At 41.5% G+C, this 22,340-nt stretch overlaps 1 protein-coding gene across 4 annotated transcripts in view; it reads right to left on the bottom strand.

Moving 5' to 3' along the window:
- PDE7B (phosphodiesterase 7B) overlaps window positions 1-22,340 on the bottom strand; it is a 316,929-nt gene that overhangs the window by 12,436 nt on the left and 282,153 nt on the right. For all 4 annotated transcript variants that reach the window (XM_045499734.1, XM_045499733.1, XM_045499735.1 and 1 more), the window contains 4 exons: window positions 21,472-21,603; window positions 5,039-5,130; window positions 2,318-2,462; window positions 285-381 (listed from right to left, as the gene is read on the bottom strand). In XM_045499734.1, coding sequence (XP_045355690.1) covers window positions 285-381; window positions 2,318-2,462; window positions 5,039-5,130; window positions 21,472-21,603 — 466 coding nt within the window. The remainder of the gene's footprint in view (window positions 1-284; window positions 382-2,317; window positions 2,463-5,038; window positions 5,131-21,471; window positions 21,604-22,340) is intronic.

Below are 22,340 nucleotides of genomic sequence, written 5' to 3'. Positions count from 1 at the left end.
AGAGGAAAGTCATTAAAAAATTACACACATATCTCCCACTTTTGCTCATTTTTATCACCTCTCTTTACTACCTGTTTGCACATAGTAAGACATTGTTATTTATTTTTAAGTTATTTCCAAAAAAGGTCTGAATGGTTTGCAAGAGAGTGGAAGAGAAAGGTTACGATAATAAGAGTTGATGAAAGAACAAATGTCATGATAGATTAGCCATTTCCTGTTTTATTAGGATAAATGCCTAAAAGGAAGAGGAGCACTGAAAACTCAGCTGTCAGATCAGTACTAACCTTGCCTGTAGAATTCTTCACAGACCCTTTCACTCCATTGCTTGCTCATCTCCCAAATTCTACAAGGATTGCAAATGTCAGCACACTTCAAGGCGATCTGAGAAATGACAGGGCAGGGAGAGATGGTCAGAGGATGATCCTTCAGCAGCAAATGTATCCGAAGCCCAAGGGGCTGTCCGACCCGCCAGTGTGCCTCAGGTACCAAACCCGTGTTTACAGAGTGCCTCTTCAGGAAACAGCACTTACCGCCGCACAAAACCTTCATTCAGAATTCCCACTTTATAGCTATGAGAAGGAGAGAAGAGCCACCGTCCAAGGACACGAAGCTTCCTGGAGGAGGCTTGGGGTGGGTAGGCCAAGGAAAGCCATGGCCTGGCTCCTTCTACTGCCCCACCCTTCACGGGCAAGGAAGCCTCAGGGGCCTGGTCAGGCTCAAGTGAGATCATTCGGACCTCATTCTCACAGTGGCCACATTGACAGACTCCATGTATCGCTTCAATTTATTTGCCCTCCTGTGCCCGTGTCTGTGAGTAAGCAAGCTCATACTGCAGTCCAGGGAGCTAAGTCCTATCAAACCTTGGAGTGTGTTGTTTGCAAAGCTCACTCAAAGCTTACCGCACCCTGGTCTGGAACGGGGAGGCCAGCTTTTGTCAATAATGCTGACCCTAAGAGGGTTACCATGAATTCCCAGAAAAGTAGATTCTCACCCTTCCCCACCAACCACCGAGATGGGCTCCTGGTAGCGTGCCCTGCCCACCACCAGCAGTGCCTATTTGTTTTGATCTAGTTCCTTGGCATCACAGAATCACTGGCATCTGGGAAAGCCCCAATCATATTAACTTACAAATTTGATTGTTCCTTTATTTCCTGGTTAATGGGGAAGCCAGTAACTACTGGAGTAGGAAAGGGGTAGAAGCGTCCTCCAGGTTCTGCCCTTTGGGAATTCATTTACAATTCATTTGCGTCAGCAAGCTTTCCCTTTGAAATGCAAATGTTCAGGCCAAATCTTTCAGCAACTCCCAACTTGGCTGGAGTCAGGAAAACCAGATACCTGGTTGATCGTTGTGACACTCAGGGACTAGAAAGACTAGTTTGGAAAAAAAGAAGGAGGGAGACGTAGTTCTACAGCTGGGAGGGAGGTATTTCCTGGGAAGGATGGGGAACTTTGGACAGCTGCAGGGGGCATCATGAAAGCATGGGACAAAAAAACACTATTCTGTTCAGTCTGCAAGGTGCGGTTCAGTTTCCCTGGTCAAAGTTGGTCTATGTACGTGAATCCAGGGTCCTTCCATCCAGTCTTTTGTGCCAAGAGGAAAGAAGGAAGACGAGAGAAAATGGAAGAGCAAGAAAATGGCTGTGGTTTGGACACCAGGTCAGACTTCCAGTTCTGAGGTCCGTTTGTCCTCTTCCTCTCCTGCCACAAATGGCTTCTTGCCGTGGAAAGAAGCCGAAAGCACTGGGCCTGATACGATTCGGTTCATTCAATTAACCTTAACATAGTTTATTTATTGGTGTCTAAAAATGGCAAGACTAGGTAAACATGTTTGTGAGAATATGAGTTTAGCTAGTAACAGGAAGTAAAGCAGGGTTTGATTAAATAGGTTTTATATGAAGGAACGGCTACTTGTTTTTCAGTTTTTGTTTGTACCATAGTTAACATAATATATCTTTGTGTTACAGAAACAGTATTTCTAAATCTCGCAGGTATGACCGTGGTCAATTTTACATCCGCCACAAAATGTTGTAGATTCTTACTACATACAATTCCCCAGCAGGGCTACTTTGTGGGGCACCAGTTACCAGATAAGGAAAAGTGAGATATTATCAACTTACTGACATGAAACCCAGATTTCGCTTGCTTGGAAACCGCTTAAAAATTTCACGTGTCTCGGAGCTTTCAATAAAGTAGGTCACCGCTCTAACTTCTACCCTGGGGGATACTCCATCTCACATGTGCTAAAATTATCGATCATGTCCCCAAGTGCTTTTACTCAGCAAGGATAAGGGCCTTTCTTGTTGTTGTTGTTGTTTACCTGAAGCATAAAGTGCCTGTCGTGTACATCCTCCAGTCTTAAATCTTCATTGTGGAGGTGAGCTTTCAATCTGGTCAAAAATTCATTCTGCCTATTGATGTCTGTTGCCAAGATCAAGGAGCCCAGCTGCTGTTCAATATCCTGTCTGCATCCACAAGAGGGAAAGAGAAAACACACACACGAAGCAAATACTTTTGAGGTAGGTGATTGATTCTGCCACCATCAGGTGGTTTAGAATCTCATTTCTGCCTTTGATTCTGTTTGTTACTCAGAGTCCAGTCCCTCCGAGCCCAAGGGCCAGTCTGTCCTCCACCGCCACTTCTGTCTTTGGTCAGGAGCTATGCTAGTAACTGTAGAGAGTGATTGAAATTGCGAGTGAACAAAGTTGTGGTAGTTTACACGTTGCCATGGTAACTGTGCGTCTAAAAACTGAACGCATGCCTTAAGTAGGACACAAAAAGACTGACAGAATCACAGAAGTTTGGGTTGTGCTTTTAAAGAGCTGAAGCCAGCTCAAACATTCAGATTTGCATGGAGAGAGAAAGGGCATGATAATTAGTAATAATAAGGAAGACAATAATAGTGGCTGATACTACATGGTATGGAAAGATCCATCAGTTGAACAAAACAGACTGGAGAAAGTTACTGGAACTTCAGAAAGAATAATAGGTAGTTAAGACACTTAAAAACCAACGGGCAAGCAACATGTTAGTCGACAAATGGTATGTAAGGAAAATGAGACATTTTGGAAACATAAGCGAGTTAAAGCTTTACCTCACACATAGAAAGTAATCAATGGAAGACAAGATCCATAGCAATTTTAAAAATTAATCTTTAAAAATTAAGTATATTTAGGTTTGTATAACATCTTCTGCATATAGCAGTTTATATTAAGTTGATGTCGCTTAAGTTTGAACCCGTTCTTTACTCCTCTGCCTTCCCCCGCCCCCCCCCCCCCCGCCAATGTTTTGGGCATATGGGTCATACTTTACATCCTTTTACTTTGTAGAGTGCATTGAGCACACAGAGTTTAATGAATAGGTAGAAAGTAAATGTCTGTAATCACCAGCCAGGTTGAGACCATGAACAAACAGGCAGCTGCATGTAAGCACTGGCCACTGTACTTCCCACCACGTCCCTTTTCAGACTCTTGCATCACAATTATTCTCCCTACAAAAGTGATTTATAACACTGCATCCCATAAAGACATAAAAATATGGTATTTTATTTGGAATCCATAGGGATGAGTAGGAGGATCTCAGGAAATGAGTATAACTGAGCAACCAGCAGGATTAGTGTTGGTATTACAGAAACAAGTCTGGTCCTGCGTTCTTCCTCCTTTTTTCCTTCAGTTTTGTTCTTCCTTGTCCGCCCTCTCTCCTTCTTTCCCTTCTCTTCTTTCTTTAGCTGCCCCTGCCACTTACCTCCTCCTCCTTTCTTCTCTTTCTTACTTGATTTCTTACTCAAGTTTTTCGTTCTTATTTTATTTTATTTTTGAGAGACAGAGAGAGGAAGAGTGAGACAGAGAGAGTGAGCACAAGCAAGGGAGGGGCAGAGGGAAGGAGAGACAGAACCCCAAGTCTGATGCAGGGCTCCAACTCAGGGACTGTGAGAGCATCACCTGAGCTGAGATAAAGAGTTGGATGTTCAACTGACTGCGCCTCCCAGGCACCCCAAGTTTTTAGTTCTTTTGCGTTTAATTCTTTTGATCTTTGCAAGCACTATAGCAAAAAACACGGGATTCTATTCCGTGCATGAAGATTGGTTTTATTTCATCCCAGGAGGTAAAAAGCTATCAGAACTGAAGTTCTTCCTGCAAATTCCACATTCCTCTGGGTGCTAGGGAACAGCACCAGATAGTATCACAGGGCCGGGAATAAGCACGAGCCAGAGCATACTGCCTGTTCTACATAGACGCAACTTGGCACTTGACTTTAACTTACGCACCCTTCGCAATTCTGCAGAAAGAAGGGTGCAGGGATCTATCTACTCTTTTAACTCTCTTGGGCCCTGTGCATTTAATTTAACAGATCAGAATTAGTGGTGACCTTGGAAGATGTTACAGCAGCTAATTAGGGACCATGTGGAAAATGAGGCAATGGCTTTGGATTTAGTAGGGCTTGGCCTAAATACCTGGGCTAACAAACAGTGGACCAGGAAACTAGTATTTCCCCTTCTGTTTAAAATGCAACAGACATGGGTAAATTAATGGCCAAAACAATGGCTGCGGCCAATTCAGTTACTTAACAAAAGACGTTTCAGGAAAGAATTTCTGACTTCTATTTTTGCTAAGATTGGCAATTACAAAACAAACTTGATTGAACTAGTGTTAAATCTAGCTTGAGATCTCCTGTGTTCCTGCTTGATCAATATTTATTATTTGGATCTTTATAGGAGGACAATTTTGCTAACATAACAGACAGGGATTTGACAAAGTGGAGCATTGATGCTGAAGAGTGTGAAAGCTGAGAGCTGTTTATTATCCTTTTTCCTGATGTCAGGTCATAGACTATCCAAGGCCCGTTCAAAGCTCAGGGAGAGACGTGGATTCTGGGCTGCTGTAACTGACACTGAGTCTCCTCTGATCGACAACCAAGCGCAGGCAGGAAGCACAGCCGGCTGGCTCCCTGCCATCAGCCCTGGGGTCTCAAGCATGCCCTAGAGAAAGCAGCTTATCTCCAACGTGTGGACATCAGTATGTTTCATCTCTACGCCACTTACGTCATTTCCTTTGGCAAGTGAGCAAGAAGCCTTGATTCTCGAAGCATGCCTATTGTAGATCGCCAGTGGTGATTCTCCAGCACAGACATATTCTAGAAAGAAAGAAAATTAAAGCTATAAATGAGAGACAAGTCAGATTCTGATCTTTCACACTGAACAGTTTCACCGAGTGTTTTCATTTCAGCCGGTTGATACTTGCTGACAAAGAGGCAGACGAGAAAAGAAACATGAAAGAAAACCACCACAAGGCCTATCATGATGGTGGGATAGCGGCAGGGCTGACCCTTGTGACTCTCTGTTGGAGGACTGAATGCGAGTCTATTTCTGGTGTCATTCTCTCTTGCCAATGCCCCCGTTTTGGGTAGCTCAGTCAGGCAGCACTCAATGTAGACGAAAAAAAAACAAAGCAGGTAAAAATAGGTACTAATGGATTCCATGTGGCTATATATATACCAATCCAAGATTATACTATACTACTCAGCTAAACAGAGGCAGGTCCCACAACCTCTACTTTGATCTACTGCACTGACCATCGTTTCTGTCTTTTTTTTTTTTTTTTTAATTTTTTTTTCAAAGTTTATTATTTATTTTTGGGACAGAGAGAGACAGAGCATGAACGGGGGAGGGGCAGAGAGAGAGGGAGACACAGAATCGGAAACAGGCTCCAGGCTCTGAGCCATCAGCCCAGAGCCTGACGCGGGGCTCGAACTCACGGACTGCGAGATCGTGACCTGGCTGAAGTCGGACGCTTAACCGACTGCGCCACCCGGGCGCCCCTCGTTTCTTTCTTTTTAAAAAATTATTTATTTATTTTGAGAGAGAGAGGGGAGGAGGGGCAGAGAGAGAGAGAGAATCCAAGGCAAGCTCCATGCTGTCAGCCCAGAGCCTGATGTGGGGCTCGAACTCACGAAGCATGAAATTGTGACCTGAGCTGAAATCAAGAGTCAGACACGTAACCGACTGAGCCACCCAGGTGCCCCCTGACCATTGTTTCTTAATACTGATAAGAACCTTCTGTGTCTGAACCACCTCGGAAGCTGGTGACATACTCAGATTTCTGAGTCCCAGTCAATTCAGTTTTGATTTGGTAGGTTTGTGGTAAGTAATTTTTATGTTAACTCAAGTTTGAAAACCACTGCCATGGAAGCAGTACTATCAATAATCTTCGTGACCAGTATATTGGCATGTAGCCCATTAGGTCTGAGTTTGAATCCACAATTACTTCCTTCGTCAGTTATCTTGATATTTCTTCCCTTGTGGGAACCTCTACTATGTTCCGTCTCTCTTCTGACTTTATTGTTATCTTACATATGCTGCTGTGTACACATTAGCTAGCTGGTTAAATGATGACTATTTCTTACAATCCATTGTGCTTTATTCTAATAGAATAGAGACCCTCTATTCCCTAGGAAATATTTTTGCTCTATTTTCTTATTTATTTATTCATTCTCCATTTTTTTCATATGGGGTTATAAACTTACACAAAACACAGGAAGATCGATTCACTAAAAATGAGGAGGTATTGCATGATTTTGCCTATCTGAGGTACTCAGAGTCAAATTCATAAAGACAGAAGATAGACACAAGCTGGGGTAATAAGGAGTTATTATGTAATGGGTACAGAGTTTCAGTTTTGCAAGATGAAAAGAATTCTAGAGATGAGGGTGGCAATGCACTTAATGCCATTGAACTGTACACTTAGAAATGGTGGGCCGCCTGGGTGGCTCAGTTGACGAAGCACCTGACTCTTGATTTTGGCTCAGGTCACGATCTCATGGTTCGTGGGATCAAGCCCTGCATGGGCTCTTCGTGGACAGCACAGAGCCTTCTTGGGGTTCTCTTCCCCTCTCTCTCTGTCCCTCCCTACCTCTCACTCTCTAAATAAATAAATAAATAAATAAATATTAAAAAATGGTGAAGATGGTGAACTTTGTATTATGTTAATTTTGCCACAATCAAAAAAAAAAAGTGAGAGGAAAGAAGCAAGGAGACTAAATGGAGCCAGGAGACAGATGGGGAAACATTCCATTATCATGCCCACCCCCCACTATACCTGAGTCACCCACACAATGCTCAACTTCTTCAGCAAATGAGAACAGAGAACCATCATGAGTGATAAAGTCTAGGGTCCATTAGGAAAAAGGAAGTTCAAGAAAACGTCAACTGTTCTTGGTTCTAATACCAGACAATGATTTCTCTCCAGGACTTTGTAGAATGAGCTTCATGAGGCAGAGTCTTGTATCATCAGGTCCTCTGTATAGGCTGTTCTATCACTCTTTGTTTCTCTCCTTGCCAAGAAGTTACTATTTATTCACCACTTGACTATGTTTGAAGCAGTGATGAGATTTTGTCCCTTTTATCAACTGGTCTATTATCTCCTTTTGGGCACGAGCCACATACAACACAAGAGAATGTTTATTATAAATCACGTGCCAGACTAATTTGTTTTGACTGTAAAGATTTATGAGAGCAAAGAGTGATAGGTTAGTGTGATGTCATCGATGTTCTATACTGCTGTGACATTTAGTTCAGTCACTCATCAGCACTCACTTGCAAGACTAATTCTTGTAGATGTGGCCATGAATGCCCTCATGTGAGTTTTTTAAGGGGCCAGAAAACTGTAACAAGACCTGATGATAAATGACACCTTATCCCTGTTGAGTGGAAAAAAGAGTGTCTGGAGGATTGCCTTAAGCATTGTTATTCATGCCTGCCTGATTTTTACATCTTCATTAATAATTTTCCTGAAGACAGGATAAAAGGATACTTGAGAAATTGGCTTGTGAGACCATATTTAGAGATGAGCACCGGGGAAGTGGAAGGGAACTGAGTGAGCCTGGAGGCTGGCACAGAATAAAAGACAATAGAATACATGATTACAGTCACAACTTTTCGTGGAACAGTCGTTATAAATAAAAGTATATTTTGGCCAGAACTGTGTTAGAAGTAGGAGTACTTCAGTGGATTCCAGGCAATAAGAAAAAGAGGGGGGGGGACTAACATTTATGAAGCACCTACTGTGTACCTGCTAGTACAGCATGTACTGGTTTACATGATCTCATTCAATCCTTACATAACTTTCTACTGTTTTTATCATTAACTCACAGATACTAAAATCTCAGGTTTCTCTGAAGGGCTGCACAGCTAGCGAGTGGTTGAAGAAGGCCTTAAACCCAGGCCTGCTGGATCTCAAGGCTGAAGCTTTGCACACACCCCTTGCTGCCTCCCAAGAATTTCCTCTGTGTGGCCATATCCAAGCATTCAGAAACCTGACATTTATAAACTGATGAAGGCCTACAGTTATGCTTAATTTTCCACAAGTTACCTATAGTTGCTGCTTTAAGGTCTATGGTTGATGATTTTATTTTGATGTCAGTTTCTAGCCCCACATTGGAATCTTCATGTTTACCTTGAAATTTAGTTTCACTGCGAAAACTCTTGTAGTGGGAACGTTATGAGTTGAGTAGATTGAAGCTGTGTTGGGGGAGAACTCATCTGGCAGCCACTTTTAGCCCTCACGTGTGATGAGACCTGTTGGTCTCATGTTCTTGCAACACGGAGTCACTAATGCCCATCCCTTCCTTTCATTGAAGTGACCCTTTTTCAGTGCTTTATTATCCTTCTTAATTCTAACCTACTTCAATCCGTCCTCCCTACAGCTTCCAGAATGTGACTTGTTCACTGGACAGGTTTTTTTTTTTTTTTTTCCATCTCCTTAATCATTGGTTGAAATATAAACTAATATTTTTTGACTACCTATTAATATGCCAGGTGCTATGGTGGGTACTGACAATGGAAAGATTAATAAGACAAAATTGCTGCCCTCAGGGACCTCACTTAATTTCAGTATGATCATGCCACCTGCTTTCTCCCATGCCCTGCTCTAAATCCTACGTGATTCTTTATCAGAAAAATTAAGGCTAACTCCTTAGCTCAGCATTCAATGCTATCAGAAAATTGTCCCAGCTGCCATCTTATTCCTACATGTTTGAGATAATTGAATATCATTACCTCTCCTTTCCTCTAAAGTTCTTACAGTCCAAATAAATGATGCTGTATTAGTAAGATGATAATGAATTATTGATGTAATTATTAAATTATTAATATATGAGTCTCCTTTCAGCGCCTTTAGTTAAGTTCATGTCTTCCAAGGTGATTTATGATCCTCTAACCCCCCTTTCTCTGTATTGACTTATCAAACTATCACCTGTCTCTCAAAGTCCACTTGAAATACTCCATCCACAAAGCCATTTAGAATTATTCCAGTCAGAGGCAGACTTGCTTTTTCCCTGAGTCATGTAGCTCTTTCTTTTGGCATTCCTCAAGTCCTGCTAGACTCAGTGCCATAGATGTATGTCAGAGTTACTCAAGCACTTACCAGATTATAAGCTACATGTGAGTAGAAAGTCTGTCTTGTTCCTTTTGTATCCAGTCCACTCTAAGCCTTGCACAGAGAAAGTGCTTTCTAATAATTTACAAAATACATTCTTGGACAAATTACTTGATTTCATTCAATAAATACATTGAGCACTTACTATGTTCTAGGCACTGAGTACATCAACAAACAAAACAGACAGAGAAATAGTGGTGGCAGGGATGGGGAGAGGCAGATAATAAACAATTTACTATTAGAAGATAGTGCATGGAAAGGAGAAAAGATGAGCAGGCTAGTAGAAATTTGAGAGCCTTTGAGGGTGGGGCTGGTAAGGTAGTTGGGTAAGAGGTAAGATTTGAACAAAGGCTTGAAGGTAAGAGAGAGTGTGAGAGAGAAAGTATTAGGATAAGAAGTCAGACAATGAGAGACCAGATCATGCATGGCCTTCTGGCCGTTGTAAGGATTTTGGTTTTTACTCTGAGAGAGATAAGAGGCCACTGCAAGGGGAAGGAAATTATGTAAAATTTAAATAAGATCACTTAGGAAATGGGAACCCTCTTGCACTGTTGGTGGGAATGCAAATTGGTGCAGCCACTCTGGAAAACAGTGTGGAGGTTCCTCAAAAAATTAAAAATAGACCTACCCTATGACCCAGCAATAGCACTGCTAGGAATTTGCCCAAGGGATACAGGAGTACTGATGCATAGGGGCACTGTACCCCAATGTTTATAGCAGCACTCTCAACAATAGCCAAATTATGGAAAGAGCCTAAATGTCCATCAACTGATGAATGGATAAAGAAATTGTGGTTTATATACACAATGGAGTACTACGTGGCAATGAGAAAGAATGAAATATGGCCTTTTGTAGCAACGTGGATGGAACTGGAAAATGTGATGCTAAGTGAAATAAGCCATACAGAGAAAGACAGATACCATATGTTTTCACTCTTAGGTGGATTCTGAGAAACTTAACAGAAACCCATGGGGGAGGGGAAGAAAACAAAAAAAAGAGGTTAGAGTGGGAGAGAGCCAAAGCATAAGAGACTCTTAAAAACTGAGAACAAACTGAGGGTTGATGGGGGGTGGGGGGGGTGATGGGTATTGAGGAGGGCACCTTTTGGGATGAGCACTGGGTGTTGTATGGAAACCAATTTGACAATAAATTTCATATATTGAAAAAAAAAATAAAATCACTTAGGCTGCTATGTTTCAAATGGACTTTGGTGGAAATAAGTGTACAAGCAGGTGTAGCAGGCTATTTGGGGGGTAAAAGCAGTCATCCCGGCAAGAGACAGTGAAGACTTGTCTTGGTGGTTAATCTGGCTCTGCAGGGATGGCTGCAGTGTTTTGGGCCTGAACAACTGGAAGGATGGCATTCCCATCACCTGTGGTGGGCAGGCTGTGGGTGGAGAGGGTTTACAGGAGTTCAGTGTTGGCCAGGTCAAGTTCGAGATACCTGTTGGACACGTGGGCATTACAGTGGAAATATCTAACAGTCCAAGCAGTGACCAAAACAAGAAAAGGGAAGTAAAATACTCGCATGAGTGTTGCAGTGATTCATGGACTGGAGACGGAATGTCACATAAAGGGAAAGACCATGCCGATTCATCATTCTGATAGTCTCAGCTTTAAAATCAAGCATCAGGTGTAGTGGAGACTACTCAGTGTTCACCCCCTCAATCTGTTTTCTTTTTCTCCTTACTCACAGAGCCTCAGTTTTTACCTGGTCGCATGGCTGTCTCAAAGATAACATTTTCCAGCCTTCTTTACAATTAGGTGGCATCAGTTAGCTACATTCTGACTCATTAAATGTAAGCAGAAATGTTGTGTGGGATTTCTGGGAAACTTGTTTAAAGGGAACTGACTTCTCTGGCAAAGGCCATCCACGAGGCTGTAGTTCCTACAGAACTAAAAGGACCCTTGGTCCCCTCATCCTTAATTTTGTGAAGCCCCTGTGCCTGCTCTGACATGCCAACCTCCAGGCTTCTTTTATGGAGGATAGAGATAAACTTCTGTCCTTGTTTACATCACTAATGTATCAAGTAATTTAAAGTTAATTTACTACCTTCCATATTACGCCGGAAGAGTTAATGAAAAGCCTTCTCAATGTTTTGACTTATAAGAATGCTTGGTTTTTGTATAAGGGTGATAGCAAAGAATTTTATGGGTCCAAAAAGAGTGTCACCTAACAAAGTCGAAAACGTGTGTGTGTGTGTGTGTGTGTGTGCACCCACCCACCCATACCTGGCCCCCGCCTTCCATGCACACTTCTTACTTCTAAGACGAACCACTGCTATCTGCTGGGAAAGACTTTCTTAGTTCTCTAAACAGAACTGACAGCTCCCTCTTGCACGCCCACCCCAAGCTTATCTCCTGGTGTTCAAGACACTTCACAGCAACTTTGTTCACTGGCTGGCTCCCACATATCAGTGATCTTCACAGGTGTTTGTTCATTTACTCCTGAAAATAACTTTGAAAAACTACGCTCTTCGTGTAGCTTTTAAAATCGGTATCTAGGGCCGCCTGGGTGGCTCAGTCGGTTGAGCGGCTGACTTCGCTCAGGTCATGATCTCGCGGTCCGTGAGTTCGAGCCCCACGTCGGCTCTGTGCTGACAGCTCAGAGCCCGGAGCCTGTTTCAGATTCTGTGTCTCCCTCTCTCTAGCCCTCCCCCGTTCACGCTCTGTCTCAAAAATAAATAAACGTTAAAAAAAAAAAAGTTAAAAAAAAAATCGGTATCTAAAATCATGGATTCCAGGGTGCCTGGGTGGCTCACTTGGTTAAGTGTCCGACTTCAGCTCAGGTCATGATCTCGCAATTTGTGAGTTTGAGCCCCGCATTGGGCTCTATGCTGACCACTCAGAGCCTGGAGCCTGCTTCAGATTCTGTGTCTCCCTCTCTCTCTCTGCCTTTCCCCTGCTCTCTCTCTCTCTCTCTCAAAAAGGAATAAACATTAAAAAAATTTTTAAATCATAGATTTCAATGGTAACACAAGATATAATGCTCTGCATATTTGCAACTACTGGTGTTTTATTTTATTTTATTTTATTATTTTTTTTTAAATTTTTTTTAATGTTTATTTATTTTTGAGACAGAGACAGAATGCGAGTGGGTTAGGGGCAGAGAGAGAGAGGGAGACAAAGAATCTGAAGCAGGTTCCAGGCTCCAAGCTGTCAGCAGAGCCCGACGTGGGGCTTGAACTCAGGAGCTGTGAGGTCATGACCTGAGCTGAAGTTGGACGTTCAACCGACTGAGCCAACCAGGTGCCCCTACTACTGGTGTTTTCATATAAAATCATCGTATCACTCTTTTCTGTATTAAATGTATCTAAGGAAATCTAAATACCAAAGGCATTTAATCCTCATTTATCAGCTGTTGAAAAAAACCACATATGAATAATTTATTCTTTGAGTTAGAATTTTAAATGGATTCTTTTCCTTCTAGAACTTATATTTCCATTCTATTTCCCCATAGAATTTTATTTTAATGAAATATATTTTTGTGTGTGAAATTCTTTTATTGTCACCTGATCATATTTCTCTGCAACAGAAATAAGTACACACACGGAAATTTTAATTTAAAAAGTATTTCTAACATCAGGCTCTCAGTAGGAAATGTTTTTCCAGCTTTGAGTTTACAATGCAACTGTTATTATTGATCAAAATGCATGTATGTTGCAAACTTGGAAAAAAAAATTGTGGCTAGGAACAAAACTTTTCTGGCAATACATCTATTTATGAGATGGTTGGGAGAGTGATAATCTCTCAACTGTAGGAGACTTCCTTTAATATTTTTAGTTGCTCCTTTGTTGGGACAAGATACAATATGGGTGCAATCAGGTAATATGCAATATGTGGGGTGGGTGAGAGATGGGCTCTTTGAGAAGAGCAGAAATATAGAAGTGGCTTGACTGGTCTGCAAGCACAGTCCAGGCAGGTCAGTGTAAGGACCTTAAGATGCATTCTGTTAGCCCTCTTCCTGCCTGTGTGCCCCCATGGAAAGGCTTTGTGTATTCCCCTGGGCACACAGGCCTAGTCTGAAAACTGCTGCCATACATGATTGCCATTGAGAACAGGGAGCGTATCTTATTTATCTCCGTGCCCTGCTACGTGGCACAGTGCCGCTTAAACAAGTCAATCTTTGTTGAGTGGATATAGTAATTAATTTCTGAAACCTTAAAGTTCGGTAGCTACAAAAGCTTAAATAACTGTTACAAGAAAAGAGTCCTGTTAATTTTTTTTTTAGTCAGTATCTGAAAGAAGCCAGACTTGGGGTCTTCTGATGGGAAATCCTTATATTGAGGTGAAAGTCAAAGAGATTTTTAGAATTATTACAGCGATGGGCTCTTTCCCACTACTCATTCGTAGATATCCAGGATCAGACATACTCCAGAAATAACATATATCAGATGGCATTTGTCAATTCCAAGGTAAACAAATCAGAAAATCATCATAAATAATTTTTCATTCAATCCTTTTCATTCTTCGCGTGATAAGAACTTAATGATCAATAGGAAGTGAAGTGTGGAAGTGTGTGTCTTGATTTTGTGGTCTCCCTGTCTGAGTGTTATTGACTCTGCTTGTCAGATTTCCACTCTGGGTCTCTGCATGCACTTGCTGTTGCCAATATTTCTGATCTCTCAGTGTTACTCAGGTTCTGTCTTTGTTCCTGCATGGATCCAATCTGTCCATCCATCCATCCATCCATCCATCCATCCTTCTGCTTACTCATCCAGCAAACCTCCTACCACCCAACAAATATTCACTGAACACCAGGACTGTGCCAGATGCTGAGGATACAGCAGGGAATGAGGTAGGTTTCCAGAAGCTTTCAGACAATTTGGGGGGGTTGGGGGCGGGGAATGTGGACTTCGGACCAGGCAATGGCAATTTAGAGACATGAACACTGTGATAAGGTAAGTGATGAAGGACTTTGAACTCTTACAGGAAAAGCATGGGAAATGGGCTTTTATTTATTTACTTTTTTGAGAGAGAGTGAGAGAGCATGAGCAAGGGAGGGGCAGAGGGAGAAAGAGAGAGAGAGACCCTCTTAAGCAAATGCAGAGCCCAATGCAGGGCTCGATCCTATGACCATGAAGTCAAGAGTAGGATGCTTAACTGGCTGAGCCACCCAGGCACCCCAAAAATGGGCTTTTAAAGAAAAAGAAGGCTTTTGGGAAAAAGATATGTCCAAATTGAGCTCAAACGGATGAGTGAGTTAGAGAGGAATCAGAAAGTACAGTCAGTGGAGAGGAATACATTTCATTAAAATCAGCACAAAGAAGAGCATGTGTGTAAAAACCTGTAAGCAAGAGGGATACTTCCTTCCCTGTTTTATTTTTTTTGTCACTAAGAATGATCACTTTTAACCTATTACAAATTTTACTCAGTTATTGTGTTTCCCCTAGTAGAAAGCAGGGGTTTTTATTTGTTTTGTTCATCTTCTATATTCCCAGCACCTGGTGTGTATTAAGCACTCAATGAATATTTGTTGAATGAATAGAAGAGTGAGTGATATGTTTGGGAATCTAAAAGTAGTTCGGACTGGATGATGCACAGAGGCCTAGTCGAGTAATAGCAGGAAAAGAAGCTGGAAAGCGTAACAGGGCCAGATCACGACAAGGTTTGCAAATCGTGTTAGGATCCTTGGACTCAATCCTGAGGGAAATGGGGTTTTAAGCAGTCACCCATGGGGTCAGACTTGAGTTTCAGGAGACTCATCCTGGCTGCACAGCAGAAGGAGTTGGAGCCAGGCCAGGCTGTGTGTGGACAAGGAGATAATGTTGGTGCAATGCACTCAGGGGAGAGGCTGCAGTGAGCAGGTGTGGACATCCTGGTGCTTCATAGGAAGCGGCCAGTTATCTGTGTCCTCGCTAACAGGAGGATGGCTCAGTGACCATAGGCTCACCTGGCCTTCACAGTGGCTCAAAGACTAGGAGTAGCAAAGGGTAGATTGAAAAAAGAAGAAAATAATCTGAAACGCTGGTGAAGATCTGAACACAGGATGAAATGATGCAACTTGAGTATCTGCTGAAATCCCCGCCCTCTTTGGAGGCCTGCATCAGGGACCACATCGGCTCAGCAGTGTCGCACCATCTCTACGACAGTGTGCTCTCGCGTCCCTAACTCTTCATATTTGTAATTTCAAAGACGCTCGTCAGCTTAGAGTTGAAAGAGTATATAGCTACCTTTGTAGGTAACAAAGAATATTGGAAATAACAAGGCTTACTAGAATTTTAATTCGGAAAAATAAAACCCTTAAAACCCGTATGGCAAAACCTGTATTTCCCTTTTTGCGGAATTGTCAAGATATCATCCACCCTAAGAAGAAAACAATCCTTTTGTTCCTGAATAGCTTCACATCTGGCATTTAATAAACCACCAACCCAGGTTTTCAAATTAAATCAAGAGTCTGTTTGTCAAAGAGAGTCTGGCAGAGCAGATTTGCTATCCTACAAGGCGGCTTTAAACTGCCCCCCCACCATTCATCGCTTTCTTTGACTAAAATCTGTTGATAAGCTGAGAGGTCTGGTGTACCATAGGAATCAGAGTGAATGACACCTTTTAACACAGAGGACACAGGAAGAAAAACAACAATAGGAACATCCTCTGTGTCTTCATTTTTAATTGCTCATGAACCAGAGAAGCAAGACTCTAGGAGATCACGGAGATGCTGAGCTCTTCCCTAACAAGCCTGGTGGTCTCCTTGAATCCTAAAGACCATGGCCCTTGGAAAAGCTGTAGCACTGCCATATTTACTGCCTGTTGCAAGAAATCTTTTTCTTGGTCAATCTGCATCTTCCCAAGACACTGCTCTGAGACCAAGGAAACTGGACATTAAGTACTGTCCTGTGGGGCAGGCCTGTGTTCAGATGAGGGCCACGGACAGGCAACATGCCAGTTACCTCACTGTGAACAGCAGAAACTTTATGAAACAGAAGATCCAATTTAAGCCTCCTTCCTACAATTTTCACACTACTTGCCAAAAACACCTTTCAGACTGCAGAAATTGTGAGGTTATGTATAATCTTGGCAGTTGCTTATTTGAGTAGCGGTCATAGGACCATGTGGCAGGCTCTGTCAACTTCATATTTATGGCTCAGAGTCATTAAGAGTAAAAAGTGGAGGGGCGCCTGGGTGGCGCAGTTGGTTAAGCGTCCGACTTCAGCCGGGTCACGATCTCGCGGTCCGTGAGTTCGAGCCCCACGTCGGGCTCTGGGCTGATGGCTCAGAGCCTGGAGCCTGTTTCCGATTCTGTGTCTCCCTCTCTCTCTGCCCCTCCCCCGTTCATGCTCTGTCTCTCTCTGTCCCCCAAAAAATAAATAAAAACGTTGAAAAAAAAAATTAAAAAAAAAAAAAGAGTAAAAAGTGGTGAAAAATGCTGACCTGCTCTTAGTGTTTGAGATAAGGAGCTAAGAAAAATGATTATAAACTTCTGCAAGACAGTATAGAATGTAATATTATGAAACATTATATTAGGCTATAAGGAACAATTAATTATGAATTATTTTATTCATTAGGTTGTTCTGTCAGTAGTGAGTTGGCCTCTTCTCGAAAGAAATTAAACTTGAAATTGAGCTGCAAGTGATTCCTTCTGCAATTGTAATAGCCAATATCTTATCTGATTCAATGCTTACTTTGCTCAATTGCTGAGCAATTGTGTGTTGGGGACTTGCAGGGTGGAGGGACACAAGATAAATGCTTAGTTCAATCTCTCACATGTTCCTTTCTCAATCCGCCATGGACAACTGGATGGCTTCCAGTCTGATGAGAGAGGTGCCAGGTGGAAGTGCCTTTATCACTTTCATGTTGAAGTTGGGTTGGCAATTCAGCAAATGAGTCCGGTCCAGATAGCAGACAATGGGAGAGAGCCCTCTGACCTGGCCTTCACTCCAGCTGCCCTGGCTCTCTCTTTATCTCGGGGCAGAAGCACAGGCTGGGAGTTATGCAATGATCTTATTTATTAGAACTAAAAGAGCACAGCCAACAAGAGGAGGGAGAGGAAGCTCTCTTCTATTTTATCTCATTTATAGTAAGGCTAGATTGTAGCAAAGTCACGCACAGGGTGTTCTCAACCCACATAATTCCTGGCACATCTTCTCTACTGGATTCTCATTAACCAAATGTGTGTGTGTGGGGGTGTGTATAATTTTTGTGTGTGTATATATATTCACAATATATTGTGTAATATATATAGTGTATATACATATTTATAATACATTGTGTAATATATATAGTATATAGACATATTTTTTACTCATTACCATGGTTCTTAATATTTTCAGAATCTATAACTCATTTTAAAATATGAGTGTAAGTTAGGGATCCTTACCCTAGAAAGACTTGCATAGGTATATCCTCTGGAAATCTGCACACAGTTTCCTAAAAGGTTCTTGGTGAGCTGAAAGTCTACATTTGCAAAGATTTTAAATATCACATGTTGTTAATGGTCTTGCTCAGTTTATGTGTTATGTGGCACACTCTTTTTTTCTTGAAATTGAAAACCTGAAGTTATGCCAAGTTGCTCTGCAACCTGGTGCAGAGAAGAGATTTTCTGACCCACATCATGTTCTGTACAGCTAATGTACAGTTTCTACAAAAGAGAGAATATACACTTAATGAAAATATACCCAAGACACTGCTCTGAGAGCAGGGATGGTTTATGGCAGGATGATGCCCAGCTAACGGCCACAGACACAGTCTGTTTTTGGTTATTCTAGGGTTGTGGGTTTTTTTTTTTTTAATTTTTTTTTTTCAACCTTTATTTATTTTGGGGACAGAGAGAGACAGAGCATGAACGGGGGAGGGGCAGAGAGAGAGGGAGACACAGAATCGGAAACAGGCTCCAGGCTCTGAGCCATCAGCCCAGAGCCTGACGCGGGGCTCGAACTCCCGGACTGCGAGATCGTGACCTGGCTGAAGTCGGACGCTTAACCGACTGCGCCACCCAGGCGCCCCGAGTTGTGGGTTTTAATCCACAAAGTACCCCAGCTCATGCTACCTCTAGGGTGCCCTTCTCAGCTCTGCTACTCAAAATGCTACATGCCACGGCTCAGTTTACCATTCTTTCTCCAGCCAAGCCCTCTGCGGAATCCCTTTCTGTCTTTGCATCCCACTTTGTAGCTACACACCATCAGAAGAGTACTTCCCAAAGTCCCTCCCACTTGAAGCCACTTGGCTCTAACCCCTCTGTCTCCCTCACTGCAATAGGAAAACCTGGTGGAGAGCTCTTAGTGTCCTACCCACAGAAAGGAGGTGATCAGTGTGAATTTTAGAGACGGTATGTATAATGCTTAGTCACTTTGGCTCTGGAGACAAAAGACTTATTCCAGCTTTGCCATTAATCAGCTATTTATTTTCAGGAAAAACACTTGAATTTCCTAAGTATCACTTCTCCTCTTTCTGAATAATAGGTATGATAATAGTATCCACTTAACTGGACTATTGTGCAGAGTAAATAATATAATACATAAAAAGCGTTTAGCACAGTTTTTGAACCATAGTAAGCATTGAACGAAGGTTAGTTATATAATTTGTTGAACTGTATTGGACGTAGAATTTTCATTACCTTTTTGAAATTCCCTCTGATAGTTAATAAATAATGGTATATAGCCAAATATAAAAGGCATCAGCAATTTTGGGGGCAGAATTGAAATCTCATAATATTTTCAGGTCCTCTTAGCAATTTTTACTTTTAATATGTTAGCTCCCAATTTGGCTGATAAAAATTTCAGCTTTTATCCTTGTCGGCTCTAAGATAGTAGACATTATGTTGATGATACTATGCAATCCTGGTTTGCCTTTAACACTATTTTTACAACCTGAAGACCAGAATCTCTATCTAGCTTCCAAGAGATCCTAACACCAGTTGAGCAGGATACTGATGAAGACAATATCTCGTATATGGTTTTCAAGTCCTATATCCCAACTTCTTTTTAGTTATTATGAAAAGGATCCTTGTCTTTCCTATCAAGGATCAGGCCAGACAATTCAGATGGACAAATTTACTGCTAGAAAAAATACTGGCTCGCTTTATTATAGTAACATTTCGGATACAAAGAACAGAGCCCGTATTTATTCTTTCAAGACTTAAAAAAATTATATCTATACGTATACCTTTAGCTAAGTCCCCAAAACTTTCAAACTGAGATTAAGTCTTCTCAGATTTTGCACATTTTGAACATCTGAGTTTGAACAAATGTTTGAGGGCAGAGAGTACATTTTATCCATCATTGTACTCCTAGATCTTAGTGTACCATATGACATATGCAATAAGTAGCTGCTGATTAAAAACATACAAGACTATATGTTGCATTGAAAAGGCTGAAGAATTTGGTTGTACTGGAATGTTTATCTTTAACAAAGAGATTAAAATAAAAACTATTAAAAGTTATCTGCACTTCAAACGTTTGGGTAAGAAATTCATTTTTTTGAGAACAATTTTAATATCTGAACAAGATAGACTAGTGTTTTTATTTTGAGAATAATTTTTTGTTAATTAGCAATGAGTACTTAGTTCTTATTAAATTCTACAACTACTTTCTTGTTTTTAACATCTGGCGTATTTCTTTTTAACTTCCTGCTTACAAGTGAATTCATTACACGTTTTATATATATTACATGTCAAAGTACAGTCTTACGACTCTCATTTTATGTACAAATCAGTCAGTAGCAGCTGATACTCTCATTGATTGATTGATTGATTTTGAGAGAGAAAGAGAGAGAGAGAGAGAGCACATAAGGACGAGAGCAGGGAGAGGTAGAGAGGGAGAGACAGAATCCCAAGTGGGTTCCATGCCGTTAGTGCAGAGCCCGACTTGGGGCTCTATCTCACAAATCGTGAGATCATGACTTGGGCCAAAATCAAGAGTCAGAAGTTTAACTTACTGAGCCATCCAAGTGCCCCACAGCTGATACTCTCTTAAACTTCATTGACATAATTTATATGGTGATGAGAAACTAGAATTATGTAAGCATTTACTTTATATGGGAATGGATCAAGTAGCCAACTTTGTTGATTGGTTTCCTTTGTCTAATAAAAGACATTTGAAAAAACCAGAATTGACAGGAATAGGAAATCCATCTGGGGGCTTTTAGTCCCATTATTCAGGTCTATGTTTTTCTAAGTAATAAATTTAGCTTGTGAGATGCTTTAGAAAGTTTAGCTTTATTTTTTATTTTTCTTTGTTTAATTTATAGCTCATCAACAAAATCTTTCTTAGTTCTGTCATCCTGTCCCCTCTATGTGGCTACATCTATCCAGGCTCCGGGTGCTGGCTGGCCACGTGGATCCATAAACCTTGGAATGCCAGTTCCTACTGATGTTAAAAGCTAATCAATTGGATGGAGAAAGGCTTTTTTTTTTTCTTTTTTTCTTTTTCTCAAGTTCCACTTGTGCTTTATAGGGATCTGTCAGGAATTTTTCAGCACTGTGTTTTTTCAAAAGATCTACTAAAATTGAGATCAATGACTACCTTGTTTGCAATGATTTTGTGACAGACAACCAAAGGTCTCCAAAGACCCATACTAAAAATTCTGGGAGTTATTCATTTATGATTTAAAGTTTACTATTTTAAATAACATCAGAGATAAAAGTTCTCCAGGCCAACCTACTCATACTGCTGACCTATTTTAGAACAACAAAATATGCCTATTGTCTTTGATAACATACTCTGACCTAGAGGCCAGTCAAGTTCAGAAATGCCTTAAAGACATAAATTTGAATTAGGATTGGAGCTGGGAAGTATCGTTTATAGAGGTCCTACAAGGACTGGCTTCAATTGGCCGTTATATATGAGACAGTGTCCAGGGAGACGGATATTCTCACATCTGAGAGGGTAGGCTCAGAGATCCTGTTTTACATTGGACAATTTCATCTACCTTGTGATACCAATTTAATCTACCTTGGGATATCCTAGACCTATTTCAAATCCATGCTCTGTGGCTGTGGTCACTGAGGCTGGCCCTGAAAAAAGGTTAACTCCAAAGATGAGACTCAGGCTCCAGGACTGGGCCTAAGGCAGTTGGCTGAACTGTGCCTCAATGTTGGGTTCCCTTACCTGGTATAGATTGGCGAGATGGTGGTTAGTTTTGATCAAAAATGGCTGGTTCACTCCTGGGTGGTCAACATCGTGTGCTGCTGCAGCCAGCAGTCCAAGCATGATGTCCAGGGGTGTGAGGAAGCTGGCGAGCTGTTAAAAAAATCAAATTGGGAGACTGATTGATGTTTATGCACATAATTTTGCACAGTAGTTTTTAGGCTTTCATCCTGACCTTTACCCTCTTGAAGCAGTCAGTGAGGTGATAGTCACAAGGAATTGCAGGGAGGAAAGGACAGCATGGAAGGGAATTAAGCAAGTCAAATCTTTCTGGATCATTCATTCAACTACCCTCCTCTTCCCACTGCTTCTCTCTCTCTCTCTCTCTCTTTTTTCCGTGCAGGGCTCGATCTCATGAACTGTGAGATCATGACTTGAGCCGAAATCGAGTTGGATGCTTCACTGACTGAGCCACCCAGGCATCCCATCCGTTTCTTTTTGTTGGTGCAGTGGTATTCCTGTTGGCAAGACTGCTCTCTGGTGAGCGGGGAGAAGGCAGAGCCTGAAATCAGCCTTGCTCCTAGAGAAAGCAGTGAATGAAGGAAAAATTTAAAGCCAAAGTAATGGACACGTTAAAAAAAAATCATTTGTGTATTTCAACCATCCACTATATCATTGCCACTGAATATGAAATCAAGAGTGGGCTGAATTACAAAATTTGCATATTTCTTCAATGTGTAATAAATAGTGGGGGAATGTGTAAGAATCTGTCTTTTTTTTTTTTTTTTGGTTCACTAAGAAACCAAGCAGGAGAATGCAAATCTAGCACTGAATTTAAATATACTACGGTGTGATATATTACAATTTTTGGACAACTTACAGACTAAAAA

Source organism: Leopardus geoffroyi, chromosome B2, assembly GCF_018350155.1.
Source record: "Leopardus geoffroyi isolate Oge1 chromosome B2, O.geoffroyi_Oge1_pat1.0, whole genome shotgun sequence".
NCBI lineage: Eukaryota > Metazoa > Chordata > Mammalia > Carnivora > Felidae > Leopardus > Leopardus geoffroyi.
The sequence above is the reverse complement of the archived record's forward strand: the minus strand, read 5'-3'. Positions and strand labels throughout refer to the sequence as shown.